Source organism: Pimephales promelas, chromosome 4 (assembly GCF_988280905.1).
Source record: "Pimephales promelas chromosome 4, fPimPro1.hap1.1, whole genome shotgun sequence".
Lineage (NCBI taxonomy): Eukaryota > Metazoa > Chordata > Actinopteri > Cypriniformes > Leuciscidae > Pimephales > Pimephales promelas.
The window spans coordinates 21,400,314-21,417,025 of record NC_142772.1 but is presented as its reverse complement, the minus strand read 5'-3'; the positions used below and the strand labels follow the sequence as shown (position 1 = coordinate 21,417,025).

The 16,712-nt window shown below is 37.7% G+C and overlaps 1 protein-coding gene across 2 annotated transcripts in view; it reads right to left on the bottom strand.

Annotated features, from left to right (window-relative positions):
- Positions 1 to 16,712, bottom strand: part of kiaa0825 (KIAA0825 ortholog) — a 180,615-nt gene that overhangs the window by 56,347 nt on the left and 107,556 nt on the right. Inside the window, exon 20 of one of the 2 annotated variants that reach the window (XM_089130120.1) lies at positions 2,290 to 3,004. The exons of the other annotated variant lie outside the window; for it this stretch is intronic. Within the exon in view, the coding sequence (XP_088986246.1) occupies positions 2,725 to 3,004 (280 nt within the window). The 3' untranslated portion in view covers positions 2,290 to 2,724. Of the gene's footprint in view, positions 1 to 2,289; positions 3,005 to 16,712 lie in introns of those variants that run through there. 2 annotated transcript variants of the gene reach the window in all.

The window sequence follows — 16,712 nt, the reverse complement described above, 5'->3', positions numbered from 1 at the left end:
CTAAAAAAGGTTAAGCAGGTTCCACAGTGTACATTTTTCCATCATGTACCTCGGATTCTGGGACAGAGTTAAAATAGACACTGGGACTATAAAGATGAGGAAAGGTGAACAGGTGGGCCAATCAATCTGTAGAACAAGGCTGGCTGCCAACACTATGCGTGCATGTGTGTGTGTGTGTGTGTGTGTGTCAGTATAAAGCTGTGGGAGAGTGAAAAAAGGGCTTTCACAAGAGCAGAGAGAGAGAAAGAGAGAGAGAGAGGAGACCCACTGTTCCTAATGAGCTATGAGAAAGTGCCCTCTCAGCAGAGTGACACAGACAAAATCTGTGTGTAGAGAGTTCGGGATTGGCATGTGGGGAGTTGATATTATTTCTCTGTTGGAGAGATGCACCAATTCTCAGTAAAGTCTACACAGTTCTCACTTTCCGATGTATTTCGCTGTATTATTCTACTTTTCCACGCTCATGTACACACACCCACACAATGGTTAGAGCATCATCGCTTAGATCACATCTCAACCGGGAGCCCAATTCAAGTAGGATGTGGGCACATGGACGGGGCATCTGTGCCAGCGTGTCGCACATTTGCCAGGCTATGATGGGTTTCCAGAGGCTGGGCACGTATCCAGTCTGTGCTAAACTAGGAGTACCATTGTGCCATTCATCCCAAAAACATTCAGAGGGATCCTTGCAGTGCATAGTGCTGTCACCCCTTCACAATATCTTATGCATTTTTCAAAGCTCTCTTCTAGAAGATGGCATTCAATATACCAAAATTCTTCAAATGCTTATGGTTAAAGTCAACATAATTTAAAACCGATTTTACTTACAAAAGGTGGCATATATCTGAGTTACATCAAAGATTGGTATTATCCATCCAAAATTGATTGGATCATCGGCCCAGAATGGAATCAAACCAATATGAGTTTGCTGTCAATCGTGGATGACTATTTCCTGCTGAAACATCACTTTTGAGAAGACTTTCTGAGTGAATGTGGAAAGTAAATTTCAAGTTTCGGCATACAGTATTGGTAATAAAAAAGTCTATTTTTGACATTATTGTCGTAATCTTATTCATTAACCTGTATTAAATTTCTCTGTGTTAACCACTGATAAGATTTCAATCTACATTATTAGAAACAGTTGACTAAAACAGCTATTTGACCATAGCTTGACCTGCCTATATGGCAAGAAAAATTATTTTCAAGGCAGTTAGTTGTTACATTTTGATGGAAGATTATAAAAACAAACTTTTTTTTTCCTTTTTGGTAACACTTTATAATAACTACACACTAATAACCATTAGTTAAGCATGAGTAAACAGTTAATTCATCATTCATAAAGCATTAATAGACATTAATAAGCAGTTTATTAATACACTATAAATGCTTTCTTCATGATTTAAAAGCATATTTATAATTTGTTTAATAATTGTATTTTCATCCTTTATTAATTATCAATTTGTCATTTCTAAATGAAAAATTGCCTTTTTTATAAACCAGTTATTTAAGGGTTGTCAGTGGTTCATAAGATTACTTAAAATGTGTACGTAAATGATTAATAAACTATTTAAATGTACATTCATACATCTTATTATTCAGACATATAGTGATGGTTACTTAGTGTGTTAATAAATGCTTTATTAACATGTATTTATGCTGTAATTCAGGGTTAATTCGGGTACTTATAAAGCATTTAGTAGTGGTCAGTTAACTATGTGAGCTCATCTAAAGTGAGGACTATTCGTGTCTTGTAAAGCATTTATAAAAGAGATTTAAAGGCTGTTAATTATGTCTATGTTCTGTATCACTGTGTTGTGTTTTACTGTTTAGAAGATTGATGCACCTTTAAATAGTTAAAATAGTTAACTGACCACTACTAAATGCTTTATAACTACCTGTATTTATTTACTTACACTTTCTAAGTGATCTTATGAATGATTAACAACTCTTGAATAACTGGTTTGTAAATGATGCAATACTTAATTTAAACATTAGTAATTGATCATTAACAAAGTATGAAAATACAATTATTAAACACATTATAGATATGCTTATAAATCAAGAAAAAAAGCATTTATAGCTGTATTTATAAACGGCTTCTTAATTACTATTAATGCTTTATAAATGATGAATTAACTGTTTATGCATGCTTAACTAATGAATAATAGCATGCAGTTATTATAAAGTGTTACCAACAATACAATTTTTTAAAAAAAGACCAAGTAATAAGTCAAAACAAAATGAGTCAAAGTGGACATTTTTGATTTCATTTTTATTATATTAAAACTATAGCGAGCGATTACTGTGACTATCAAGACGGTTCAGTCGTATGACAGAATAAGTCTCGCCTTCTAAAAAAAAAAGAAGTCATCACGTTTCATTAAAAGGAACTTTGTTATGACTTTCAAACAGGTTTCTCGAAAACTCCCTCTTTCTTCCATTGGCCATATAAACACATAGCTCCGCCCCAAACGCAGCCCATTGGCTGTGCCTCATTGCTAGACAGATACTCAAACTAAATTAAAACAAAATAGTGCTACAAGTTACTTGTCGTTCTCTACACATTAAACGGAGATTGGGGAAAGTATTAAAAAAATCTCTCTTTGAAGGTGAAAGAAATACAAGAGAGAAAGACATTTTACAACGCTGTAGAGACAACTAAATAATTTTGTTTGTTGTTTTGACCTGAATACTCCAAAAAAGAAGAGACATTTAACTATTGGTTCAGCAGCCAGAAGAGTTTAGCATCAAACCTCTCTCACACACACACACACACACACACACACACACAAGCAAAAAGAGTGAGAGAGCCTGCAAGGCACTCATCCTTACCATCCTTTCAGCACATGCACGGACACATGCACACACACACACACACACACACACACACACACACAGAATCTCGCACTGCTCCAAATGAGATCTCTTACACCAGCCCTCTGCTTGCCATCCATTTTTAATGGGCTGATTAAAAGCATGGCTTCCCTGATGAATCACACCATGCCTGGGAGAGAGAGAGAGAGAGAGAGAGAGAGGGGAAGAGTCAAATGGGTTCACAGGCTGAGGCGAGAGAGGAGAGAATGAAGAGGAGGTGGGGGGAGAGGAAGGAGGGCTGGCACAGGCAGCAGTGATGTCTCTTTTGAAGCCCCTTACAAGGCCATGAAGAGCTGAGGGCACGGCTGGAGAGCGTTAAAATAACTAGCTGCACACACGCTGCGGAAAAAGAGAGCGAGGGAGGCAGAGAATGTGAAAAAGTGTGCATGAGGGATAGAGACCAAACCACTCTCAGTGCATGTCTACTGGCTACAAGCATTCACTTCAGTCGAGAAACAAGATCATCATTATGTAAACGAGGCTTCCCTCTCATGTGAATGTTAGATTGTCTCTGCGCAGACTACAACTGTGGGCGTATATGACTGTGTGTCAAACGGGACAAGGATCACATGTAAATGTGGTGTGTTAGTGAGATTGATTTGAGAGTACATGTGTGTATGTGTTTGTAATATCTGTGGTTTGGCTTAATGGTCTACTAAACGCTGCATGCTGAAGCTCTCAGACTGGAGAGTGGATTCCTGATGCCTCATAAATGCGGACTTCTTCCTTCCTGAGCTTAATTACTTTTAGAGAGTACATATAACTGAACATCTTTGCATTTCTACACAACCATATAACAAAAAAACAGGAACTTTTCCAAAAGGTCCCACCATCCTCATAGGTTGAACAAACAAACAGACAGTCCCGCCACAAACTCAAGTACGCCATAGGTTAAGCCACTGTCGCTTTGCCGGTCTGATCGGGATGCACAAACAAACCTGTCATGTTTTCCACCCCCCCAAAAATAAAATGGTAACACTTTACAATAAGGTTCATTAGTTAACATTAGTTAACTACATTAGTTAACATGTATTAAGAGTGAACAATACTTATTTAGCATTTATTAATCTTAGTTAATATTAATTCCAACATTTACTAATACATTATTAAAATCAAAGTTTGTATTAGTTAACGTTAGTTAATGCACTGTGAACTAACATGAACGCACAATGAACAGCTGTATTTATATTAACTAACATTAACAAAGATTAATAAACACTGTAACTAATGCATTGCTCATCGTCAGTTCATGTTAGTTAATGTATTTACTAATGTTAACTAATGAACCTTATTAAGCAACACTGTTTTCAACATTAATAATAATAATAGGAAAACGTGTCCAAAGCAGCATATTATAATGATTTCTAGAGAATCCTGCGACACTAAAGACTGGAGTAATAATGCTGAAAATTCAGCTTTGTCATCACATGAATAAATTAAATGTTAATACATTGCAGTAATTGTAATATTTCACTATATTACTGATTTTAACTATATTATCAAATACAACACAGCCTTGGTGAGCATAGGAGACTTAAAATATAAAATAAGAACAAATTAAAAAATATATATTATATAATTATAATAATATATTATGTAACACATGCTTTAAAATGTATTAAAAATGTGTTTGGATGAAGCTTTAGTTCACTAACTTGAGTTGACAGTTATGAGCCAATGGGGCTGGTGACAGCAGGTCTCTGTCCTACAAAACACTCACTTTGAACTTTTTACACAGAAAGTGTCAGAACCAATAATTTGACTGACAAAGAGATACTTGTGTGCTTTTTTGTACATTTTTGGCATTTTCTTAGTGACAGGTACAGTCAGGGGCGGAGTGGGACCAGAAAATCTACCGGGAAATTTCGTAGACCACCGGCCCTCGTCGCCGGCACGATTAGCCAATAGCATTTACAGTTTTACTGATTTAAAGGGAACTTTGTTGTACTAGTATGCTGGAGTAAAGTTCATAAATGGTCGTTCTTTCCCATAGTACTTTCTAAAAGTAGTTGGGTGGACTCTGTGCCTCTAGGGGGGTTCGGGGGCATGCTCCCCCGCAAGAAAATTTTGGACATTTTAAGGTTATAATGCATCAATCTCATGCTCTCTGAGAGATCGAAATGAAGACCCATGAACTGCTCGTTGAACAAAGAAAAAACATTAATTTGTACCAGGGCAATAATGAGGGCTCAAATATTTTTTTAGTTATGAGAGTCTCAGTTTGCATTACATTATCAATGGTGTTTTAGGATGCCAAACAATTATTATAATAATGTAATAATGATATATAATTATTCCTATGACGTACTGTAAAATCCATTTATAGCCTATAAATGTGTAAATGAAAATGAGTATTTCAAAAGTATATTTTAGCCTACATTACACTATAATATAGGAAAATTAAAATACTTTTGTCCTAATTTCTTCACTTGCAAGAAATAAACCCTTAAGCTTTTATTTAGGAGAAAACACCAGATGATCGCGAGAGCAAAGTAATCACGCAGAACAAACTGGATGCTATTCTAATGTCAGTTATTATAATGGCGCAACGCCATATGGTTTCAATTTTAGTTCGTTGGCAAAATATAACATAAAATATAAAATTAGGTTTTACATTTTACATCTTTACATATCTGTGTTGGGAAAAGGGAGAAGAGAGAGTTCGGCAAGGCGGATTCGAACTCGCGTTCAGCAGCGCATCAAAAAACTGCATTCAAACACTTCACGCCCTACGACCTACGCCACTGAGGCTGTTCTAAAACGGGTGTCGTTTTGCTGTAAAGACAGGCATTTAGTGCAAATATATGCTCCGTTATAAAAAACGTTAAAAAAAAATATTGTTTTCTTCCCTTAGCTTGGGCCATGGCGAACTTCCAATAAATACATTTTATCAGACCGGGCCGGCCCTCGCGGCCTCGTAACACTACCGGCCCACCGGGAAAACTCCCGACTCTCCCGATTGCCACTCCGCTACTGGGTACAGTTGGGATCAAAAAAAGTTGCATTGTCAACATGATCATCATGGCTCAATGTGTATACGTGGTAAATGCTATAGACCATGCCATGGCAATATATTTACTGGACAAACACACACAGAATATATATAATGTTATTTCGAGTAACATTTTTTTTCAATGGTTTAAGTTTAGCTAACGATAATAACTATATATATCTAACTATTGTTATGAGAGTATCTTATTTATTTTAATCCATTTGTTTCTCAAAGGGAATGACAATGTGTTTGAGTGCCAACTCTATTCTTGGCTCCAGCAAACTCTTAAACAGGCCCGTTCAGGACCAAAGGATTTTCGTCCAGCTCTCTGATGTAAAGCTAACGCTAAACACAAGCGCTAGCACCTCGGCCAACATATGTTTCATTCACTATAGTGTCACTCTTCATTTGTAATTATTTTTTCCTGGTTGGCTCACTCTCCTTCTCTTTGAGATAAATAGTGTTGGGACTGTGGGGAGCACAGAGGACTGATGACCTGTTCCAGAGCGTTAAACCTGAGCTCATGGCTGGAAGAGAGTGAGCGAAGATGACAACCATCATCAGGCTCAACTCTACTGTGATGTATTGGCAGTAAGCTATATAAATGATCTTCCTCTCAATCTCTCTCACTAACACGGGTATTCTCAGGTCTAGGGTGAGTTGAAATGTTCAGCAGATTATACTTGTCATATTTCAAAAACAAAACAAAAAAAAGTGTAAGAGAATGCCTGACACCTGCCTAATACATTAAATGACATCAGAATACATTTGATACACTATATATTAAACTGCAGCAATTATTATCAACGTACAAATATAGTAATGATAATAATGTCAATAGTTAGGAGTGTAAAAATGCATAAATGAAAATTCAATACATTGATTGGAGAATTTCATAAATTAAAATTAATTAATAATATCCAATGCCTGAATGTTTAATTCCCGTTCTCATCCCAAGGCGTCATGTAACTGACGCTTTTGACCATGCGTCAACATCCGACGTACATGGCACCCTTTAGTGGTCTAACCCTAACCCTACCCCAGACCTAAACCTATCCACGTCATCTAACTGACGCTAAAGGTTGCCATGTGCGTCAGATTTAGACGCATGGTGAAAAGCATCAGTTAGATTACGCCCTAGGATGAGTGTCATCTAACTGGCGCTAAAGGTTGCCATGTGCGTCGGATTTAGACGCACGGTCAAAAGTGTCAGTTGACGCCCAATGATGAAAATGCGTTGTTTACTCCCTCACTCTAAAAATTCTGGGTTAAAACCTAAATGGACCTAAATTTGGGTCAAATATGGACAAACCCAAATGCTGGGTTAAATTTTTAATTTAAACATTTAACCCAATATCTGTGTTTGTCCATGTTTGACCCAAAGATGGGTTAAAACAACCCAGCATTGTTTAGAGTGCTATATCAACTAGTTGACTAGGGGTCTTGAGTTAAGTCTCAGACACATTTGACTGTCCTGTCAATTGCACTTATCTTCAGTGTGTTTTTGAAAATAATTAATTAAAAATGATCATATTTTACAATGCATTACATAATTTTGAAAAATAATCATAATTGCTGTCAACACAAATTTACTCCCCTAAACAAAATGCATCTGTATTATTAAAAAGAAAAAGAATAAATATATGATACGTTTACTCGCATTTGATTTCTTTATGGCTAAAATGTGAGTTTTACACATTCAGACCCCAAAAGACATTTTGAAAGGGCATATTTTTGTGATATTTGCTATAAAAAGGGCCCCAGTCTTAGCAGACCAATGGAAATGAAGAGATTTTACTGTAGGGTACATGTGTGCGAGCTTTGCAGACGAAAGGCAAGGTGAGTAAGAGTTCATCATTGGATTAAAAGGCTATTAAAGTTTAAAGTATTTCTCTGAAACGGGGGTAAGTGAGCAGAGGATGAATAAAAGACCCTGGTGGGTCCTGTCACAAATGTTCTTTGTTTTCATGCTTTCACCCACTTCTACACAACAACCAAAACTTAATCCTTCACTCATGATCTTCAAAATAAGAGCTTGGAGGGGTCTTAGAATGGCATTTGCCTTTTGTGTCGTTGTAAAGTTAAGACATCTATTGAATTCCAGGCCTGAATCAAAATTAAAAAAAAAAAAAAAGAAGAAGAAAGAAATCAAGACCACAGGCTACTGTCGCAAAGAGAGGAATGAATTCAAGAACTGGATGAGCATAATATTAGAAATGGACATAGAGATATTAAGAAAAAAAAGATGTGGGTACACAGCAGATATGATGGATGGATGGATGGATGGATGGACGGACGGACGGACGGACGGACGGACGGACGGACGGACGGACAGACAGACAGACAGACAGACAGACAGACAGACAGACAGACAGAGAGATAGATAGATAGATAGATAGATAGATAGATAGATAGATAGATAGATAGATAGATAGATAGATAGATAGATAGATAGATAGATAGATAGATAGATAGATAGATAGATAGATAGATAGATAGATAGATAGATAGATAGATAGATAGATAGATAGATAGATAGATAGATAGATAGATAGATAGATAGATAGATAGATAGATAGATAGATAGATAGATAGATAGATAGATAGATAGATAGATAGATGTTAGATGTTATGGTCTCAATGGCACACAAACTCTTACCCACTGCCTGAGACACCTGCTCACAGTCTGAGGTCGGGTCTTATTCCTGCTGTTCTGTTTCCTGAGCAAGAGGGCTTTTAATTTAGCAGTAACTAACTCAGCCCAGAACACACACTAACTGTGGGGGAGACAAATCGAGAGCTGCCAGGACCTTAGAGAGAACAGTCTGTCTCGATTCTTCCCAGCGCTAAGACCTGGGTCACTTCACCTGAATATATGTAAAGAGCTTTTAGCATTAGCTCAAGTACAGTTCTAAGCTGTTTGTGTATGATTATGAACAAACATATCATACTTAAAAAGTAAAAGACAAGCAAAAGCAATGATCTGACATTTATTAAAATAACTTGATCCCGTTTTTGGTTTCTCAGCTCGGTTTCAAAACCTAGCGAGCTGCCTCGCCATCTACTGTCTACACAGTTAAGCAACTGATAAAAAAAAGCTTACTAAATTTTGTCCTATATGTTGGTCAGCTGTTTCAATCAGCCACTCTGTAAATCATCCTGACTTATAGAAAAGAAAAAAAAATCATGAACATACTATCATATCAAGCGGTCATACACACTACAGGAGGGGGATTTCACTTATAAGCTCTGAAATTCGCACAAACACCTTTCATTCCATTCTCTATTTATCTCCTTTATCGCCGTACCCCCCTCTAAGGGCGTTTACTAGTATGCCACGTTAATTTAGTCTCGGTGGGGGCCTGCTTTCAGAGACCAGGGAGTGAGGGAACCATTGCAGCCAATACAGAAGCCATCAGTTTTCATCCAGACCGGCTAGACCTCTGCATTACCGCTGCCCTCACGTTTATTGTTCTCTCATTGCACCTGTCAGCACTGCCTGACAGTACATTACCGGTACTGTGCTACAACAGAGGGGTCCATCAGGCAGCTATCAGGGCAGCCCTCACCCAGCCTCACAGCATGGGCAGATGGTAATAAGGTTCCAGAAAAGAGCGTGTGAATGGGTAAACACACACACACATAACTCAAAGACGCCCTCTCTGGAACCAAATCCTTACACATACCTGTATCATACTGTCGGTCTGACAGCAACTCATTACAATAAACCTGCAAATGAAATCTATAAAATTGATAGATGTGCATCATGTGTCTATGTAAGATTGTGTTCTTAAGCTGCACTCTGCAAGTGAGTTGGATATTGGCAGACAGAAAATAGGGATAATTTAGTGAACATTTTTTTTGTGTGTGTGATGAGACCTTCATGCATGTACAGAAACAAAGCAAGCAAAAACTCCATTTAACAAAACTGGATGGGAAAGTTTGGGGCAGGTGGATGCCATTTTTACATTTTGTATATTGCACGGAAGCATTAACTCTAAGTAAAGTTGGCTTTATAAATGAAGTTACTAGCAAAAGTGTTTAACGTGACACTGTAAAACATGTATTTTCATGATTTGCTATCATATCACAACTTTTTTTGTCAAATCAACCTAATTAATGTGATTCAGATAACATACTATTTTGAGACGAGTTTCTGTTGATTAAACCAATCTCCTTCATTAACTCAAATTCTTAATTTCAGTGAACTAAAAATTTTAAGGAAACCAGGTTACTTACTTTTTTTTAAGTTAAACCATCAATATTTTTTTTCAGTGCATCGTGGAATCAAAATTGAAAACCCAATCCCCATTTAAAATAACTTCCCCTCCCTTTTGCAACAATGTCTTTTCTCTTTTCTGATAATATGTTTTGGGCATAGGGGTGTAACCAGTCACTCACCTCACAGCTACGACAATGACAACGGTCCAATCAAGTCCCGCCCTTAATTTTTTCATGTTTCAGAAACTATGTCACTTCAAAATAGGTAAGAAAATACTATAGCAACTTACTGCACGTTTCATGTTGACTCTATTTTTAGGAATTGCTTAATAACATGGATTAACTCACAATTTAATGAAACATTCCCTAAACATTACCACACAAAAAGGGGAAAGAAAGTCGAGGTGTATGAAAAAGAACATTTGAGGTACAAAATCGTGATAAATAAATGGTGCTTTGTTATACTGTTGTTTGTACTTTATATATATATATATATATATACAGTGTATAGAGATAGACAGACAGACAGACAGACAGACAGACAGACAGACAGACAGATATATAGATAGATAGATAGATAGATAGATAGATAGATAGATAGATAGATAGATAGATAGATAGATAGATAGATAGATAGATAGATAGATAGATAGATAGATAGATAGATAGATAGATAGATAGATAGATAGATAGATAGATAGATAGATAGATAGATAGAAACAGCTTTTTTGAATGACATCATGAAAAAAGAAAGATGTTTGTTGTTCCCTGAACGGTGTAGTTACACCACCTACCAGCAGGGCATAACTGGCCTATGTTAACCAGCCAAGCCCTGACCCCTTCAGTTCACACAGACATATAGCCCAGTTGCTATGGAAACAGCATAGGCAGGCAGGGGACACTCTTGAAATGTATTTCTGCATATTTCCACAACCTTTCTCTTTCCTGTTCGCTCATTGTCTCTATCCATAAATAGGATTTGTTCATTATACAAAATAAAGATGAATAAACCTCATTGTCTTTACAGGACCTCCACTGCAGTATATCAAAACAGATGACCTGAAAACTGGCCAAGAAAACATGAATTCTAATGCACACAAATTTGAATCTGCAGTACGCAATGTTAGCCATTCTGCTAACTTTTGTTGTACTTAGATGGAATAGACTGATCCCCAATTGGCTGAAACGCAGCGGCTGCGGTTAGATTGCTTTTTCGCGGTTTACAGAGTATATGGCTATCACAAAGACAAGTGATATTTCTCAAGACACCTTTATCTGTGATATCTGTCAGAAAAAAAAAATGCTTACAGCAGCTTTAGGATCCAATTACATGACTTACACCACACACATGAAAAGACTTTTGGCATCTCATTGTATAAGAGGTCAGAAAATGATCTGCACCATCCTGCATGATAATCTTTTTTTTCTTGAACCTTTAATGTCCTTCGTTGGGCCTCTTTAAAGGTGAACTTTAATACAAAGTAATTAATGCTGACAAGATATGCTAAATATATGGATCAAACATTTAATGAGGCCCTTTTAACTTCAAGTTCAAATGAAAGGGTACTGAAGAGATCTGCTCTTAGTCCAAGGATAATCTGCAAATCTGCATGAGTCAGATGGGGATAGGCTTCTATTTACACAAGCCCATAAGCTGAACTCAAAAGATTGGTCATTATATAAACCGGATAACCGCTGAACTATTTCTGATCTTAATACAAACATCTGGTACATTTACATTCTATGATGTTTGATCTGATTTCTAGAGCTAATCTGACCATACCAAGCAAATGTCACAAAATACAATCGAGGTATTTAATCAATGCATTTTGAAACTAGATTCGATTTATACAGTTTTAAGCTGGAAATGTGATTGGCGCAAAACCAACATGGCGCCAGTGTTGTCAAGGCATTAAATTGTGGTTGTTGAGGTGTTTGTTTGTTTGTTTATATATTTAATTTTAATTAAATTAAATAAGGTTATGCTTTATTTAGCTGGTTCTCCTCTTTAGACATTCTATAAACAAGAGCGTAACTTTGCAACAAGTCAACTAACTCTTATTAGAGCTTTATTAGACTATAGGCTACATGCGCAAGCGTAGTGATGAACTTCCGCTATTGTCAGAAGTCGGCATATCAGTTTCCGGTTTACGACTGTTCGAAATGAGTGCTGCTGTTGTACGAAAAAAAAAAAAAGAGGTAGCAGGAAGCAGTAGAAGCTCAAATGGCTATTAGCGAATTGAAGCAGAGCAAAGTGCCACACGACGCACCATGTTAACAGATTAGGGCTTTCACTTTTTACACTGTTCCAGGTGTGGTACATACGTATAACAGCAGCACAGCGATCGTTTCCACCAAGTCTATTTTTGCTGTGCTGCAAACGCTGAATTAAAGTGACACCGCATGTTTCGTGGTCAAAATGATAAAGATTGACCTGAAAATGTAATAATTTCACCATAAATGTGCATTTAATCAAGGAAATCAAGGAAAACTACAATTTACTTCAACAAGGTGACATATTGAACAAAACTCGTCTCATTCGTGGAGGTGGAAAAAAAAATTCTTTGTGACATGTAAGATTTATTGTTTTAAAATTGAAATGCAAAAGAAAAGGAACGAGAATCGGCTTTTTGTCAATTTTAAAGGGATACTCCACCGGGTTTTCATATTAAACTATGTTATTCCCTTAACTAAGACGAGCTGATGCATACCTCTCTCGTCTCAGTGCGTGCACTCTATCGCTCTGTATTGCTGCAAAACTATGTTAGCACTTAGCTTAGCCCAGTGCATTAAATATGGGCCAGAAAGTGAAGCGACAAAACACTTCCTCGTTTTCCCTATTTAAACACAGTTACTCGATTAGTGTAACTCGACCTAGGCTGGTGACACAAAATAAAACGTGTTTTTCTAAGCGTTTAAAATTGATGACTATATTGTATGGCGGAATACCATAAAAAGTGCTTTAGAGCACTTCAGCTTGGCGCAATAATACCTTCACTCGTGAAAAGTCCTCTTACCGGCTCCCGCTTTGGCGCATGTCACGTTGGCTGCATTGACGGAAATAAGAGGGAGGGGGAGAGCGAGGAAGCGGGAGCCGGTAAGAGGACTTTTCACGAGTGAAGGTATTATTGCGCCAAGTTGAAGTGCTCTAAAGCACTTTTTCCGCTATACAATATAGTCATCAATTTTAAACTCTTAGAAAAACACAACGTTTTATTTTGTGTCACCAGCCTAGGTCGAGTTACACTAATCGAGTAACTGTGTTTAAATAGGGAAAACGAGGAAGTGTTTGGTCGCCTCTCTTTTGGGCCCATATTTAATGCACTGGGCTAAGCTAAGTGCTAACATAGTTTTGCAGCAATACAGAGCGATAGAGTGCACGCACTGAGACGAGAGAGGTATGCATCAGCTCGTCTTAGTTAAGGGAATAACATAGTTTAATATGAAAACCCGGTGGAGTATCCCTTTAAGTTTTAATTGAAATTATTTGCGATTTAATTATAGTAAATATTTGACCACTTGCTTGAGCAAATTATACAGTAAGTAATGCATGGAATAATAGCCCCTAACTTACTGTACGTTGTTTAAATTGACGTGCATACAAAGAATAGCAATGCTGACACAATTTTTTTTTTAAATAAAAGTTGCAGCATAACTTCTGGATTTTAAATAAAAATAATAAGCATGTGTTTGTGGTACAGCCGCGGATCAGTTATTCACTGCAAACGCATCGTTTTATGTTCATCGTTTTCAAATGGCGTATGTGTGAAACGAGCGTTAGATCCACCTCAGTTATTCAGAAACTTAGATGTGTTTTTTTTTGTACAACAGCAGCACTCATTTTGTTTATTAGCGGGTGCGGATGAACAGTCGTAAACCAGAAACTGACATGCCGACTTCTGTCAATAGCAGCACACTTGTACGCGTAGCCTATTAGGTTTGGTTTAGATGTTAAGGCGAAGTTAGTTAGTAGAATGTCTAAAGTGGACTATTGAAATAAAGTGTTACCTAATTTCATTTCATTTACAATTGGGGGTTTATCGGCCACAGATCAGCCATTAGTTAATAACACAAGGTGTGTTTTAACCCAAGTAATAACACACCTTTTCTCAGGACGTTTAATAACGTTACAAATTTGAAGTATTTATACAAATTACATGTATAATGTTACATGTCCGAAGCAGGATAAATGACGTGCCAAACTTAAATACCCAAGGGCTTGTTCATATCCCTCACCGTAAGTATAGGGAAGGTATGCCTGCCTTAGCAAACACCACTAATAATCAACACCAAGGTTGCCTCATGCTGAATAGGTCTGTGCCACTCTCTTACACACACACCTTATCTCGCCTGCAATCCTAATCTCATTAAGGCTACATTGTTAGCAGTTGAATTCTGGGATATCAGATTGACTCTTGGTATTTTTACTCATGCATCAGCCTATTGCTATTCTCCCTCATGGCACTGAGCGGGAACCTCTGGCCTCCCAGAGCGCCTGCCTGACCAGCACACCCTCCACAGCTGCCCGACTCCCTGCCTCTCAAAGACTAATTCACTCCATATTTAAATAAGGTATTAAAGTTTCATCGCTGGCACCTGGACGAGGCTGCTGCTGCCTGCCGGAGACTGAGGGGCATCTAGAGGCCTGTTGTGCCTTTGGGATGAGGAGAGGAGACACACACACACACACACAAAATAGCAAATAATTAGGGCCAGGTGAGCAGCTGGACAGACAGCCTACAGGAGCCTCACCAGGTCAAAAGAAGTTCCTGTTAGAGAGAGCGATGCTTGGGAAGTGTGACGAAATGAGCAATACCTTAAAAACAACACATTTCACTTTTGAAATGATTAGGAAATAGCTACTGAAGAGGAGACTATCTGATTGGGTCAGATAAAACCCCAGCCACGATTTGGATGGATGAGAGCCTTGATTTTTTTGGACAAAGTTGTTTCTGGCTACACTAGTGTGAACTTTAAAACGAGAGGGAAAAAAGCCCCTCTAGCGTTCTGTATGAAATATATCAAAAGAATCAAATTAGCAGGGCCCTGATATTAAAATAATAACATTTACCCCTGGAATAAATGGTTTTAGTTCTAAAATCAATACGCACACTCAATAATGCAAGTGCATTATTATAAGATAATAACACGGGGAAAAAACCTGTGCGTTCCATAGAACATTAGAAGGAACACACAGAGGACTCTGTATTATAGATTTCATAATTTCATATCAAATGTCACATACTCCCATAGGACGTAATACGGTTACATCTCTAATGGGATTTTTTTTTTCCTGATATAAAAATTACATTTAAAGAAATCAGACACACATGGTAATGCAATAAAACACAATTTACACCGCTCTTGCCGAGTTGTACCCTTCCATCGTACCTTAAGGTTCTTTTTGAGGGGCAGGAAGAAAATAACCTTTATAGCACCGCATTTTAAACTATAATTACAGCATTTTTGCACATATCGCACTTTTTACCTCGAAGTGGAGGCCACAACAAATCTAGGGTAACAAAACAAGTTCAGCTAACTAATAAACAACACTGTATTCACATCACCTTTGCAGTGAAATGTTCTACAATAGCATCGTGAATTGACTTTTCAAGGCCTCCATCCTTTTTATATGTGTGATAAAAGACCAATGATTTGATTCCTCATTCTTTGTTTGTGTTGTTTCGTTTATGCCTCTTTGTTAAGACAGAGGGTGAACTGGGGGGACATAGACCAATAAAAGCCATTCACTGACAATGACAATGTTTGAGCCTCAAAAAGCTTTCACAAAAAGTCCCTTGCTCAGGTCAGACTTGGACTCTATTTTTTTTTCCCTTATTTGCCTATTTGTACGGCTATTCATTCTCCAAAGTATTGCGAATGTAGAAATAGATTTCCAAGGGCAAATTTGCATACGGTTTTAGTTACAACGATGGCACAGATCACAGCTATTCTCTCCTGTCTCGGTGATTGACAGCTGAGTGGACTCCGCCCCCAAACCAGAGAGAAAAGGGCTCGTCAATATGGCGTCTCTTCAGAATCTTACCGACACTAGCAAGCTTGGCTGAAACAAAGGCTCACCCCCGTATCCGTTGTGACTAATCTAATTGTTTATTGGCCAATGTCACGAATCCACAAGCTCGAATATTACCCTGACGCTCATAATATATACCACACATTCGTTCACACTTTGTTCTCTGAAGCACTTTTTTCCCTGATGGCCAAAAATAGAGAAAGGCACTACAAGGAGTTCAAAAGAGCCTGGAATTAGCCCTCTTCCTTTTACCTGCCGGCTGTGAGAGCACTCGAGAGAAAATGTTGTCTAGCATCTGGTGGGGTGAGCTGGAGATGGTCAGCCGCAGGGCTGATGGAAGACGAGGGGTGTCATTTTAGTATATCAAAGCTTGATCAGGGCTATCCATCTTTGAGGAACTCAGAGCAACTGAAGGAGAAAACAGACCACATTTGTGATGTGGGAAGGTAAAAAGGAAGTGTAAAAAAAAAAAACCAAGACAAGCCTCCATATGATAAGAGGAGGCATTATGCTGATGTGTCGTTTTGTTTTCTTGTTGTCACGGATATAAGCGGCTGCATAAATAAGGTATTTAGAGGGCTTCGCTCTGAT